The sequence below is a fragment of the Neltuma alba genome, unplaced genomic scaffold (genome assembly GCF_004799145.2).
Source record: "Neltuma alba isolate B1F8T4 unplaced genomic scaffold, ASM479914v2 tig00012194_pilon, whole genome shotgun sequence".
NCBI lineage: Eukaryota > Viridiplantae > Streptophyta > Magnoliopsida > Fabales > Fabaceae > Neltuma > Neltuma alba.
Window position 1 is genome coordinate 174,899 of NW_021636734.1, and position 14,805 is coordinate 189,703.

The 14,805-nt window shown below is 36.4% G+C and overlaps 3 protein-coding genes across 3 annotated transcripts; all 3 read right to left on the minus strand.

Moving 5' to 3' along the window:
• Window positions 1-1,830: 1,830 nt before the first annotated feature.
• On the minus strand, window positions 1,831-3,095 carry LOC114724674 (peroxidase 44-like). The gene is made up of 2 exons (XM_028911079.1): window positions 2,898-3,095; window positions 1,831-2,798 (listed from the first exon to the last, which is right to left on the minus strand). Exons 1-2 carry the CDS (start codon window positions 3,093-3,095, stop codon window positions 2,034-2,036), a joined length of 963 nt encoding a protein of 320 aa, XP_028766912.1. The 3' UTR covers window positions 1,831-2,033.
• Window positions 3,096-6,105: 3,010 nt separating this feature from the next.
• LOC114724648 (peroxidase 44-like) lies at window positions 6,106-7,201 on the minus strand. The gene is made up of 2 exons (XM_028911042.1): window positions 6,983-7,201; window positions 6,106-6,879 (listed from the first exon to the last, which is right to left on the minus strand). Exons 1-2 carry the CDS (start codon window positions 7,199-7,201, stop codon window positions 6,106-6,108), a joined length of 993 nt encoding a protein of 330 aa, XP_028766875.1.
• Window positions 7,202-10,517: 3,316 nt separating this feature from the next.
• Window positions 10,518-11,448, minus strand: LOC114724649 (peroxidase 57-like). Its single transcript, XM_028911043.1, has 2 exons — window positions 11,248-11,448; window positions 10,518-11,144 (listed from the first exon to the last, which is right to left on the minus strand). The coding sequence occupies exons 1-2, from the start codon at window positions 11,446-11,448 to the stop codon at window positions 10,518-10,520; spliced, it is 828 nt and encodes a 275-aa protein (XP_028766876.1).
• Window positions 11,449-14,805: the final 3,357 nt, after the last annotated feature.

Consider the following 14,805-nt stretch of genomic DNA (forward strand, 5'->3'; position numbering starts at 1 on the left):
TTGGTATGTCCACATCGTATTTGAAACCAGGCCATCGCGCCTCCCTGCGGGGACCTCGTACTTGGGCTCTCACGGCAAGTACGATGATATCAGCACATGGGACTGTGGAACGGCATTCAATTTCCAGGATTTCTTTGATATCATCGATCACGTCGAACCTCGAAGTAGCAAGTTATGGCTCGCGTCCTCTTCTGAATTCCTTCCCTCCGTGTAGTCTATCAGAATCGAGGCATCACATCCTTACAAGAAACTCAGTTATATATATTCAACGTGATCATCAATTAACGCAGGGAAATAAATTTGCAATATATGTTTATACATAGTGTTAGTGGGGTCTTACCCTGACGAAACAGTCATGAAACTGCAAACGAAGAAGAGCGGCGGTCAAAGATCAGTATTGGCTTAATTGTTGGCGCACCAGTTTCTGTACAAGGGGTAGAGCCGTGGAAACCAACCTGCAGATCACCAAATCCAGACGGAAGTTGTTGGAATAAGAAGAACAAGAAGTATAGGAGCAGCATTGGAGTCGTGTTATTGGTCTTGCTGAGCGTAGCCATGCTTGCCTGGTTTTGTCACCATTGAGTCGTCATGTATTTATATTTTGGGTAGAAGCAGAGCTTGCCGTCCAATGATCTTTCTGCCTTCTCTGGAAAGCATTATAAAATAATGAAGCTATGAATTCCTGACGGATCCTACTAGGGGCTTAACTGCATTCAATTCAGGGGACTCGTACGTCCACCACACCATCGATGATAACTAAGCGCTTATAGCCATAGCTCCGAAGATCTTCCGATAATGTTCCTCCCTGAGTTTTATGTCGATCGGTTGAATTCTGTTATCGTGAATTTTGTTTCATAGATAAACTTTTGATCTGCATGAGCAGAATTTCACGAAGTTTAGATTCGTGCCATTTCTTCAACGAATAATCTTAAGCTGTCAACTCACAACCTCATCAAATCTACCAATTAATAGAATTTTTGTTAGAGATGCTTTATTTGTATTAATAACAAACACTATTAAATTGTCTCTATAGAATTTTTAATATCATTTTTTATTTTTGACTTCTTTAATTATTGATGAATATGACCTTATTAATTAACGGCTAGTCTCTTGTCACACGAGCTGAATATATTTTTTAAATATTTATTATTTTAAATTATTTAAGCTAATTTTTTTATCTACGTAATGTAGTTATTTATATCTTATATTAAGAAATAATTAATAACTAAAACACGGCATATATAAATATCACATAGTAATGACGAGCATATACGTGGACCTTACCCTTGAGAGTTGATCTGTCACAACTACAAGTCTTTGTATGTTTAGAATTTATATTCACTACTGAACTTAATTGAGGAACTTTTATTATTCTAAATTCATAAAATATTCTACATGCAGTAACGATGCGAATTCTCTGGCCAAAAGCAATAAACAGAATCGATGAGATTTCAGGCAATGCAAATCGTTTCCATGGGGGATTTTTCCGTATTCTGTTATTTCTGATCTTGACTTATGAACTGAACATGCACATACAAGCAAACATAAGTTTAATGCTAATTTATCCAATAATCCTTAATTATTACCTTACGTGGAGGAGTTCCCAGCTCTTTCCCGACTTTCTTCATCTCTTATTTTACATTAATCCACAGTTTTTTATGCTGGTTTGTCCGCCCCAGTTGTCTCCGCCGGAGAACCAACCGGCAAGACATTCTTCCCTTGCTGGCTCGTAAATTTGAACTATTTCGTTTTTCTATGTACAGCTTACAGCAAACGATCACGTGTAAGAAATATAAACCAAATCATTCCACGAGAGATTCGTTCTCAAGATTTAAAAGTAAACCAAATTAAATCATCATTCCAGAATCCAAAAGATCAACGTCTGAGGGTCACACCACCGTCTATCTTATAGGGCGATCAATGCGATACAATGAGACAGATAATTAATTCGACTCCACTACTACTGAAGACTCGGAAGCCTTCTTTAATAATTTAGCTGGAATATATATGATTGGCCAAACACACACGCTATTCTAGCGAGGATTATTGAAAGCCCTGCAATGCTTCCTGATCTCCCCAGCGTTTCCAACCAAAATATCAAGGCTTCCCATCTTTATCATAGCCTTCGCGAAGCTTCGCTTAAAGCTGTTCCCGTTGGCAGCAAAACCAGCCACGATGCCTCTGGACGACGCATCCACACCCAACTGCTGGTCAATATGAAGCACACCTCTCCTCATCCTAACCTGCCTGTAGTACTCGTTATCAAATACCAACGATGTATTTTGGTCCAGCACTATCTTAGGATCGTTCCTTGCCGGCCTCTGTGCCGACCCACAGATTCGTCCCAGCTTAGCATCCAAAGCAGGGTCCATGGTAGGATCACGGTTTCTGAAACTGGACAGCCTGCCTCGGACCAAACTGCAATGTGTGAAGCCCACCGTGTGAGCTCCCAGAAGAGTCACCATTTCGTTCAACGAAAACCCTTTTACTCTGAAGGATTCGAATGCCTGAGACACCGACAGCGACGGTCCGGGAATATTCACTTCATTAGGACTTGACACCAGCCCGTCACGGCGCCCCGTTGGAACGTTGTATCTGGGTCCTCCCGCCAGAGCCACCGCATCCCTTGTGGCTAGTGTTACGATATCTGCGCAGGAAACCGTGGAAGGACAAGCTTTTTCTACGGCGGCCTTTATCTCGTCTATCAAGTCAAAGCCTTCGAGGTTTATGTTGGGTCCCGCCTGCTTCTCCGATCCCTTTTGCCCTCGTGGATCAATTAGTATGGAGCCGTCACATCCCTGAAACCATACCGCCAACATTTATGCTTGACAAAACACATATAGTCATATACTAAAACACGTATGTATAGAGTCGCTTGGACTTGTAGAGGATCTTACCCTAACAAAGCAATCATGAAAGTGCATCTGAAGCAAGTCGGCGGTGATGGTTCGTTCGCGATTGAAGTGCCTTCGCACGGCTCGACGGACGATAGTCTCAGCGGATGGGCAGCTTGTGCGATAGAATCCAACCCTGAGGTCGGCAAATGAGAAGGGAAGCACGAAAAGGAAGATGAGGATAACATTGGCTATCTTCATTTTTTGGATCTCTGTATATTTGCGTGTGTTGGGGAGGGGCAAACGGAAGTTATATATATCGAGCGAGAGGAGGTCCTCCACGCTTTCGCCTTAGTGAGGAGGAGTGATGACTGGACAGTCACACTAAATTAATAATTATATTAACGCGTGCTGAATAAGTGAATATAAAAAGAAGAGCCAGGCATGGTTTTTGGGAAGTTAACCAATGAGCAAGCAAGGAGTCCATGACCGATATTATTTTTCTAACTGTGTGTGGGGGGCGAGAGAGAGATTTGTCACGCACACATTATAAGTATAAAATCCATAGTTTACTTGGAAACCATCTGTAAAGTTTAATCTGTGGAGATGCGAGCACATGCTCTGAGTTGAAGCCGCCATGAGTGTCAAAATTTTCAGCATGTGTGTAGGAAGAAATTAAAAGCTGGTACCCATGTATGTGCTCTATCATCGACTATTCACACGCGCGCGCGCGCGCGTTCACCTGAATTTAGAAGCCAAGTCCCTCAAAGGATTGCGGAATACAGTAATGTCAATAGCGAATGAGATTACCAAAAGTTTAAACAATTGAAGGTGGATATGTATGAAACTTTTCTTGTGTGTGTAAGTGGAAAGTTGCACGTAATTTAATATGCAAGTAGGAATTTAAAACTACGAATCAGAAACAATTTTGGGGAACGCGCAACAATTTTTAATGCTGCTTTTTTGCATCAATAATGAGAATGGTGGGGTTAAAACAAAGACAAGTTGGAGGATCAGGACGAAATTGAAGGGAGGGGAATTCACGTGGAGGGTGGGTTGGTGGTCTCGAATGCGGATAATTTTTTAGATTAGGATCCTTTTTAATATTATGATTTAACAAAAAAAAAAAAGCGTTAGGAGTGCACAAGAGATATGATTAATTAAGATTTAACAAATTTTATGTGTTAATTAATGAAAATTGTTGGAAGCGCAGCCGCACGTGAAGAGTATGCACAAAATTGAGGGCACTGCATTCACCAAGGGGGAAAAGGATGGGTGTAATTATGTGAAGACTCTTTAATGGGTTAGGAATTGATAATTATATTGTTAAAATGTTAAATTATAAAAAATTATAACACCTTGTCTTATTACTCATCTGATTCTGAATGTACGAATTATTTATTTAGTTAAATAAACTAATTAAATTATTTAATTACAGTAACCCAACTTTCTTAAAATAACGTGTTTGTGCAACCCATGGTTTCCATCCATTTCTAAAGGAGAGTTTGGCAACCCCTGAATCACTTGAAAAGGTTGTTTTAATGTAAGCAGATACAAGATTTCCCTAACATATTTATCTCATATTGTAAAATAACTTCTAAAAAGCTAATCAAGGCAGCTCCTAAATCCCCCTAAAATTTGCTTATATACTTTGTTATATAATGATTTGATGGGATATATAGTGATGGGTAGTGTGTCCTGATGGGCTATCCATTTCTAGCATGAAAAAAACACTGCCTCCCCTCCTTAATTTGCAGGCATGAACCAAACTAACTTACCTAAATACAGAAAGAACCCATTATACTGGGCTTTTGTGTCAGTTGCGCGTATTGGTGCAAGGCCCAAAACCAAGGCTGCTTGTCTGTATGTTTAGAAGGTCTCTCTTTTTTTCTTTTAAGCGAGGCTTCGAGTTCGAGCCTCAGCGTATGCAGAAATCTCCGTTGAAAGACTCACTCACCACAGCCAGGTGCGTAACGCGGGTTAGATTCAGATGTAGTCAGAGCAAAACTCCAGTAAATTAAGTGGGCAACCCAAAAAAAAGAAGGTTTTTCTGGGGGGAAAAAGTTTCGCAGCTCACGGTAATTGCAAGGGTCGTTTTTCATGCCAAAAAACAAATTGCCGTTTTACTTTAGTTTAATAAAAATGTCCTTCGTCAATGCCTTATTATAAAGCTAATGCAACTGGTCGCCAGCTTGTCATCTCGGCAATGATATTGAATTGAAAATGAAACATTCGGAGGAAAAGAACTAGAAGACAATCTTGCGATGGCTCAAACACTAGTGTTCTACTCGGGATTATTAAAAGCCCTGCAATTCTTTCGAATCTGCCCTTGGTCTCCGGTCAGAACCCTGATGCGTCCCATCTTCACTACTGCTTTTGCAAAACTCTGCAGAAACATCTCATTATCTGCCGCATACTTGGAAACGAGACCTCTCGGGAGTTATCAAAAGCAAGCCGTTGATCCAGTTTCAATACCCTTCCTCAGAAGAAGCTGCTTGTAGAATGAGTTGTCAAAATTAAACGGCGTGCCTTGGTCCAAAAACGCCACGGCTTCAGAGTTGGTCGTGGTAGAACGTAACTTGGTCAGTTCAGCCTTCATCGTACGTAGGATCCATCGTAGGGTCAGAGGGATTCATTACCGGGTCTTGGGAAGCCTGTTGGACCGCCGGGGGCACGGCCAACCTTATTCATTAACGGTTAGTCCCTCTCATCGCACTCGCTGAATATATATTTTTTAAAATATTTATTATTTTAAATTATTTAAACTAATTTCTTATCTTCGTAATTTAGTATTTATATCTTATAAAAAATCATTAATAGCTAAAGCACAGCGTGTTTGTTTATGTAAATATCATATAGCAATGACGAGATTATACGTGGTCCTAACAGAATATACGTGGACTTTACCCCTGAGAGTTGATCTGTCAGACCGTCACAACTACAAGTCTTTGTATGTTTAGAATCTATATTTACTACTGAACTTAATTGAGGAACTTTTATTATTCTAAATTCATAAAATATTCTACATGCAGTAACGATGCGAATTCTCTGGCCAAAAGCCATAAATAGAATCGATGAGAATTCAGGCAATGCAAACCGTTTCTACGAGGGATTTTTATCCTCTGGTATTTCTAATCTGAATTCTGACCTGAACGTGCACATACAAGCAAACATAAGTTTGATACTACAGCCATCGGAACTATAGTTAGGTCATGTGTATGGCCTAATTATTCAGGAAGCTAGCTAGCTAGTCTCTCGGTTATAATCAGTTCTACTCGGGATTATTAAAAGCCCCACAATTCTTTCGAATCTCCCCTTCCTCTCCAACAAGAACTTGAATGCTTCCCATCTTGACCATGGCTCTCGCAAAGCTCCGCAGAAATGCCCCGTTGTCTGCTGCATACCTGGAAACAAGAACTCCTGTGGAATTATCAAAAGCGAGGCGTTCATCCAGTTCCAATATGCCCCTTCTCAGAAGAAGCTGCTTATAGAATGAATTGTCAAAAACAAAGGGTGAACCTAGGTCCATAAACACACGGCGATTTTCATCCTCAGAACAATACTTGGCCAGCTTGGCTTTCAACAATGGATCCATCGGAGGGTGATCAGAAGATTGATTCCCATCAGAACTTGGTTCGAGCCTAGGGTCGATGAAACCACAATGGGCAACACCAAGGGTATGAGCACCCAAAAGGGTAACCATGTCATATGATGTTAAACCAACACTGATGAAAGAATCAAGAGCTTGCTTCGTTGAAAAATCAGGCTGTGGTAATTTAACGTCGCCGGCATTTGAAACAAGGCCATCGCGCCTCCCTGTAAGAACCTCGTATTTGGGTCCTCCGGCAACACCCACCGCATCTCTGGCCACAAGTGCTATGATATCGGCACAAGAAACTGTAGAAGGGCATTCGGCTTCCAGGCTTTCTTTGATCTCGTCGATTACTTCAAATCCTCGAAGGAAGAGGCTATCAAACGCGCCTTTCTCTGGTTTCTTTAATCCATGCTCGTTCCCGGTTCCTATCAGAAGCGAGGCATCGCATCCCTGGAAGAAAACAACACATAGTTATTTAACGTACGCGTTCATTAGCATGTCGTGTTTACGAATAGAAAGAACTAAACGAATTTTCATTATTAAGGCGCCTTACGTGAACGAAACAGTCATGGAATTGCAGGCGAAGCAGAGATGCGGCTAGGGACCTGTCGTCACTGATACGGCGCTGCACCACTTGCTGTATAATGGACTCTGCTTTTGGACAGGAAGAGCCATAGAAACCAACCTGTAGAGCTCCAAATCCGGAGGGAAGTTTGTGGAGGAAAAAGAAGAAAAATAAGAGCAGCGTCTTGTTCTTGCTGTGTGTAGACATGCTTGCTTGATTTTCCCCGTAATTAATGTCTTGCGCTTTTGGTCCCAGTGAAGTCATCTATTATTTATACTTGAGATCATATCCATGCATACAGCTAGCCACCCTCGATGATTTTGGCTTCTTCGCTGACATAATAAATAATATAATGAACTTATTCAACTATTGAATACTATAAGAGCTAGTTAACTAATTTGAAAAGATTAAAAAAAATAAGTTAAGTTAGTTATTCTAATAAATAGGTGTTGTCTTTCTAAAATACCCTTGCTAATCAAGTGTATGTGTATTGGTTAGAACTACCATTGTTATAAAGATTATCTTGGAAAAACATGCTTAAATATGATAGACAAAGTAAATTAGAGTCTTATATTTAGGATCAAAATAAAAGTCAAATAAGATTTTGTATTAAGTACCGGAAGTAGTATTATTTCTCCGCTTAATAACCACCGATCCTAGGTCGTCGACGACGATGATAACTATACATAGTGGGGAGGTAAACGTCATTTTCGATTCTGGACAATGATATAGAAGCATTCATCTATCCATATAACGCAATCTCCTAACATCTTCGAAAATGTTACGTTCAAAGAGATAAATAATACTCTTCCGATCCTTAATATAAGACCCATTTAACTAATTTGATTAGATTAAGGAAGTTAGGTAAGTTAGTTAATTATAATAAATATGACACGTTTTTCTTAAAACACCATAATCATCTTTCTCAATACCCCCTCTCCCTCTTCTACTTAATTATGGTTGAGGGAGTATCCATAAGGGTAATTTAGAGATTATTGATAGATATAAGAAATGAGTCTTATATTTAGGACTAAAACCAACTCAATAATTGAGTCTTATATTAAGGACCGGAGGAGTAGAACGTCTTGGGCTGAACTGCGTACGTCCTCGATCGTGCGTTCGTTTCAAGAACTAGATGTTAGCTGCCTTAACCTTGGAATTTATTCCAAAGTTCTCGTTGAAAATAGTTCTCTTTCTTCCTAGATTGGTCCGCTTGGTTTGTATGAACCTTCCAAAATGTCATGTGAATCCGATGTGCTCACTTTTGTGGAGAGCGAAAGAAGACAGTGCCATCAAGAACTCGGTCAAACTTTTATTTTGCAAGTTTCAAAATTAAAAAATATATATAAAGTTTTTTTTTAAATTTTTTCCCAATAAAAAAAGTTTAAGTGATTTGAATCAATAAGTTTGCTGTTTGAGTTGAGGTATGCCTTCAAGCTTTATAGATGTATTTACAAATTATTCATCAACAAAGTCTTATATGAAAAAACATTTTAATCTAAATTTATCATTTTGTAAGATATGAGGCAAGCCACAGTTCTATTTACCGAAAAAATCACACCAAGTTTAGAGATTCATGCATTTTCTTCAAATAAAATGTTTACCGGACGAAATTTATCGTATTTACGAAAGAAGAAGATATAATTTTAACACAACAATTTTTTATTAATATATAATCGGATTAATTAATCTGCAAGCCCTTATAGTTTTAACCAATTTTAAATCAAGTCTTTATAGGTTTTTTTTATCAGGTCCTTATTGTTTCACATGTTTTTAATTAGGTTCTTGTATTTATTTTTCTTTTTATAAAGTCCTTATAATTTCCCTAAATTCTTAATCAGGTCCATGTTGTTTTAATTTTTATTTATTAGTTAAATATAAACTTAATTAAATAGATTACAAAAATATAAAATATTAATAATAAAATTAAATTAATATTAGTAATATAATTAATTAATTCAAGAAATTTTTTTGGAACAATTAATATTTTCTTGCTGGAAAAAAATAAAATTATTATAATAATTCATTATTTTTAAAATATTATTGTTTATAAACTAATATTAAATAATATATACTATTTTATGATTATAGAACAGTATTATTAGAATGGGAAAATTACAAATAAATACCCCCAAATATGTAAAATTATGATTTGGGATCCTGAATTTAAAAAATAGCAAATAAGTACCCGATCTCACTTTTGCATATATAAAATATCTAAAATGCCCCTCAATCATATTGTAATTTGGTCTCCTGAAATTATCATTCATTAAAGTGAACTTGTCATTTCTTATAGTCAACTCGTCATTTAGCATACGCTCAACCAAGTTGTGATTTGATCTATTGAAGTTATCATTTGCTAAAGTGAACTTGTCATTTAATTTGTTATAATCAATTTGTCATTTGATTGAGAGGTATTTCAGACATTTTACTCACATTTCATATTTACAAAAATGAGACTGGGTCCTTATTTATTATTTTCTAAATTCAAGATCCCAAATCACAATTTTACATATTTGGGGGTCTTTATTTGTAATTTTTCCTATTAGAATTCATAAAATAAAGAGTAAAAAATTCCGGGACTTAATTAAAAATGAGGTGAACTTATAAGAATTTGATAAAAAGAAAAATAAATACAAAGACTTAATTAAAAATATGTGAAAGTATAAAAACCTAATAAAAAGAAATAAAACTATAAGGACCTGATTCAAAATCAATTAAAACTGTAAAGACTTACATATTAATTATCCCTGTGTAATCTATATGAATAGCCGTAACGGCCCAACAATAACAGGACAGCTAGCTTCAATGCCATGTGCTCAAACTTCCTCAAATATACAGTCAGCAGCAAGATGCTAACTAACTCTGTCTTATAACTGGACCTGTTCACAAGTACAAATAACATTTTTCTTTCTATAAAAGTTCCATTTGTCTCCTAATTTGAACGTCTTTTCGTAGTCGTTGTCCCGCCAGTTTCCTTATTCAAAAATCTTAATTCTCACTTGCTTAATTATGTACTATACCTCCATTTGTTTTTCTTAGTACTAAAAAATAGTGACAACTGGATCATAAAGTTAAATGGTACTTAGTAGTACGTACAGCTCAAATTACACTATTTACAATCATATTAGCAACTGGACCTAATTAACATGCATCTTGCTGCAATTCCATGCATAAGCGCTCACACGTACACAATTGTGCAGCTAGCTAGGTGCCGGCTGACGTTAAAAAGGCTAAAATTAGACCTGTGCCTGTGAACAGGCAACCTTTTCCTTCTAAAAAGTTCTACTCGTCTCGTTCGAACTTCCTTTAATGTCAAAGTCGCTGTCCAGCTTCCTCATTGGAAAAAAAAATGTAATTCTCATTTGGTTAATTTTAGTATTAAAAAAGAACTCAGCGTTGCTGCATTTTGTTATTTGACTACGTCACGTTAATTTCCAAATAGAAATAGAAACAAGCATACAATTCGACATTTCACAATAAAAAGTATAAAAAACTGTAGCAATTCTGCGGTCGTGCTTAATTAATTGTTAAAAGCACTGCATTTCTTACGGATTTCTCCTGCATTACCAACCAGAACTTGAATTCTACCCATCTTGACCATTGCATCAGCGAAGCTTTGCTGAAACTGAGCAGTGTCAGATGCAAGGGCAGTAACAATACTCTTTGTTGACGTAGAGACAGCAAGGTTTTGATCAATAGACAGAACGCCATTTTTTTGAAGAATTTGCTTATAGTACTGGTTATCCACTGCGAAGGGCGTCTTGGCGTCCAAAAATCTACCAAACGCCTTTCCCACCGTGTGTCCACCCATAAGGCTCACCATGTCTAGTCGTCCGATTCCCTTCCTGGCAAAGAAATTCAAGGCATTCTGCACTGAGATGCCAGGTCCTGGCAAATCAACCTCGCTGCTTCTAGAGACAAGCCCGTCGCGTCGCCCGGTGGGAACCTCATATTTGGGTCCTCCGGCCAGAGCCACGGCGTCTCTGGTGGCTAGTGTTATGATATCAGCACACGACACCGTGGAAGGGCACGCTGCTTCAAGCCTTTCCTTCACCTCGTCGATGAAATCAAATCCCCGTACGCTTGCGTTTTGACCAGCGTCTTTCTCGGCGTCAGTGGAGTTTATCAGTAACGATGCATCGCAACCCTGCGATTCATGTTATTAATCAGTTAGCCAGAATAATTAGTACAATATGGAATTATCACTCAAATTTTTAAACGGGTAATTAAAATGCGGAATTAATGTTCACTCGGACGAAACAGTCGTGAAAGTGCATGCGAAGCAAGGCCGCAGTGATGGTCTTGTCGTCGTTGAATCGCCTCTGCACGGCTTGCTTCACGATGGACTCTGCATTAGGGCAGGAGGAGTCATAGAATCCGAGCTTGAGCTTGGCGAATGCCATGGGAAGAACCAGCACCAGGATGCAGACAACAACCGATGATATCTTCATTGTTTGGTTACTTGGCTTAGTATTGCAAATTGCTTGTACCCCACTAGCTACCAAGTGAATTTGCTTTGTTTCTCGACAGGATCGGATTGTGATATCTGAGCATGTTTATATACAGAGCGCAAAAAGATGACGATGCCCAAGTTGCCATCGCTATTCTGGCTTATTCGTCTCCATCTAATGTTAATTAAATAGTTATATATCTATGACTTGTTGACTTCTCCAACATGCTAGTATTATTTTATATAAAATAAAGCTAACTGCGTCGATTATATTATTTTTTTTCCTCTTGATTATATACTATAGTTTTTAAGGAAAAGAATTACATAATTATATTTCATATTTGTGAAAAATTTCCCAAAACTTACTGTCCGAAGTCCGAACTTAAAGTATATTGTTCTGCGGAGAAAAAAGTATTTTGTGGTGCAAAAAAGTAATTTGGACTAACGTTGAAATAATTGCGTATGAAACTCTCCGTATTTGTTTCTTTTCCGGTTGTTAACATGGTCAAGCTTCATTTTAAAAATAATACTAATTCAAATCGTTAACCTGGATAACATCGAAAATTATAATTATAATTGACGTTGAATTTTGGGAGGGGTAAAAAACAAACCAATGAAGTTGGCCAATGGATACAAAAATATATTAGCCGCGCCGGGTGAGGGCGCCGGCCATTTGGTGATTGCCTGAGTTGGCATGGATGATGTAGGAGAGAGAGTCCATTTCATTTTTTTATAATATAAAAATAATTAAATTACGTAACTTAAAAAAATTAGTGAAAAATAATAAAGATATTAAAATAGATTTTTTTTTTTAATAAAACGCCCTTGCCTACAGAAAGGAAGAAGGAGACAATAAACACAGTAAAACTGACCTGTAATTAATATGAACAAAAAGACGAAATAGTATTAAAATTTCCATACAGATTATTTATATGTCTTGAAAATGTTGCATGACGGAGAGGGTATGACAATTTCAATAACAGCTGAATTTGACTTTTGCATTCTCACTTTTGTGCTTTGGGCGTGTGCTATGGAGAGGGGGAGAGATCGACCATTCATTCACTCCATTTGTTAATATCTCCGTCAAAGCCATGGGTGTTTCATCGTTTTATATTTCTTATTGCCAACTATATTGCCGCCCCACTGCTTCTCCTCTCTTTCTTGTTTATCTGTCTCTTAATCAGTGAAAAATTAAAGCATTATGTTCCCAATTATTTTCTTAGGTCAATACTGTGATCTTGTCACATGAGACAAAATTCTTCTAACATGTTTGCAGTTTACCTCGTCTTTTATAAATCATGATTAAAAAATACATTTCAAATATGCCCTATTTTTCCTTTGCAGATTACAACAATTGTCTATACTCAATGCCCAGTATTTCTGCTAGTACAATGAATTCTTTCTGTTTTAGTCAATATATGTATTAATTTTTTTTTACTGTTGTAGAACCAAGTCGTGTTGTGTGTATTAATGAAAACCGTACACAGCATTAACATGTTTATAATGTTTGAAGTAATTGTTTTTAACGTGAACAGTAGCGTTGGAATCATGTAGTTGGGTTTGTTTTTATAAAGGCGGGCGATTGCAATGAAGCCCAGTATTATGTTTCCTACGTTGAGTACCTCTTTGGGAGCCCAGATACCCCATGTGTTTTATGTCTTCCAATTAGGTAGCATTTAAAATAAAACACTCAGCACACAACATTAGTTTTGAAGAGGCGAGTATTCAGTTTTTCGGTTTAATTATCAGTAATAACCGAAATAACTAAAACCGAATTAATTAAAATATTTCGATTCGGTTAACTGATTAACCAAAATATATAAATATAAAAAGTGATTTTAAATTAATAATAATAATAAAACACAATTACAACCAATAATTAATAAATATTTTATCATTTAATGTGATTTATTATAATAATATTTATTATTATAATCATATTTATTGAATATAAATATATTTAAAAAGTTCAAATAAACCCACACATATATTTATTATAATAATATTTATTAAATATAAATATATAATATATTTTTTTGGTTTTTTGGTTATAACTAAATTTTTTTTTTCACAAACCGAATCGAACACTAAAACCGAATTGTTAAAAAAACAAAAAACAAATATGTAATCGAAAACCGAAATAATCTACCAAAAAAACTGAAATTGAGTTTGATTCGATTTAATTTTCAGTTATGGTTCGGTTTTACTCACTCTTAGTTTTGATGATCACGACGACACACGATATTATTGGAAGAAAATCGAAGCATGACTTTGAAGAGCCTGGAGTCAAGTCAACATTAAGATCCCGATTGAAATTAATGTTTTAATCATTAATGTTGCGTTTGACTTTTAAAATTAGCAAAGATAATAGTACTATCATAATTAAAGCAATTAATGCTTTATTAAATTTGTTAAAAGACAGAAAAATAGCAACAAATTTGCCTCTCTCTTTTTTTTTAATGAGGTGTACAAGGTCAATGCATACACTGAAACACTCCAATAGTTTATCAGAATCGGTTCCCAGAAAGTCTGCGCTAAAAACTGGTTCCAATTACCATCTCCCCTCCTCATGTTAATATATGAGTTAGTTGATTATTTTGAATAGATTAAAAAAATTAATTGAGTTAATTATTTATAATAAATAGGTGTTGTCTTTTCTAAAATACTCCTACTAATCATATATATAAGTTAGAACCACAATACAATAAAACTTTTAACATATGTAATTACTATAAGAATTATCTTAAACAAAATAAATAAATATTAAAAACAAAGTGGATTAGAACTCTATATTTAACATCAAATTAAAAAGTACAATACTTACATCAAATTCTATATATTTATTATGCCAAGTTCTCACCTCACTAAACATTGGTTCCAACAACATCCACCGTTTTCAGAAATAAATGCCATTCAATTCAAAGCTACACTTAAATGCTCAAAATGCAATTAAATAGACACGTTTGATTTAAATATTTTTATACTCCTGAGTTTTTTTCCCAACAAAACAAAAATGGTTAATATTTCATCAAGAATTCTAAAATAGAGATATATACCGAATAAAAATATTCGTTGACGTACCTGTATTCCCTGGCTTCATGGGGTAAGCAATGACGTAGGAGGGTAGAGGGACTAATGGGAGTACGTAAAGGTGTGATTTCTCGTGGATTCCCTTGGGATTAAGTTTTCTTCATTTGCAAGAACATAAGCAACGGGAAAAGTTTAATTGCGCGGAAAAAGAAGAAAGTGAATGAGTGCCTTTAACTTTGTAGGATTAAAGGAGAATTGATGTTGGTCTGTTGTTCATGTTAATTTAATGACTGAAAACCCAGAAAAGAACGTCTTTTCACCCGATATG

What these genes read in the sequence shown, in the direction of transcription:
- LOC114724674 (XM_028911079.1), bottom strand. Translation starts at nt 3,095, where the DNA reads ATGAAGATAGCCAATGTTATCCTCATCTTCCTTTTCGTGCTTCCCTTC. An exon ending in TTCATGATTGCTTTGTTAGG is followed by an intron (nt 2,799 to 2,897) that starts GTAAGATCCTCT and finishes GTATGGTTTCAG; the next exon opens with GGATGTGACGGCTCCATACT.
- LOC114724648 (XM_028911042.1), bottom strand. Translation starts at nt 7,201, where the DNA reads ATGTCTACACACAGCAAGAACAAGACGCTGCTCTTATTTTTCTTCTTT. An exon ending in TCCATGACTGTTTCGTTCAC is followed by an intron (nt 6,880 to 6,982) that starts GTAAGGCGCCTT and finishes GTTTTCTTCCAG; the next exon opens with GGATGCGATGCCTCGCTTCT.
- LOC114724649 (XM_028911043.1), bottom strand. Translation starts at nt 11,448, where the DNA reads ATGAAGATATCATCGGTTGTTGTCTGCATCCTGGTGCTGGTTCTTCCC. An exon ending in TTCACGACTGTTTCGTCCGA is followed by an intron (nt 11,145 to 11,247) that starts GTGAACATTAAT and finishes CATGAATCGCAG; the next exon opens with GGTTGCGATGCATCGTTACT.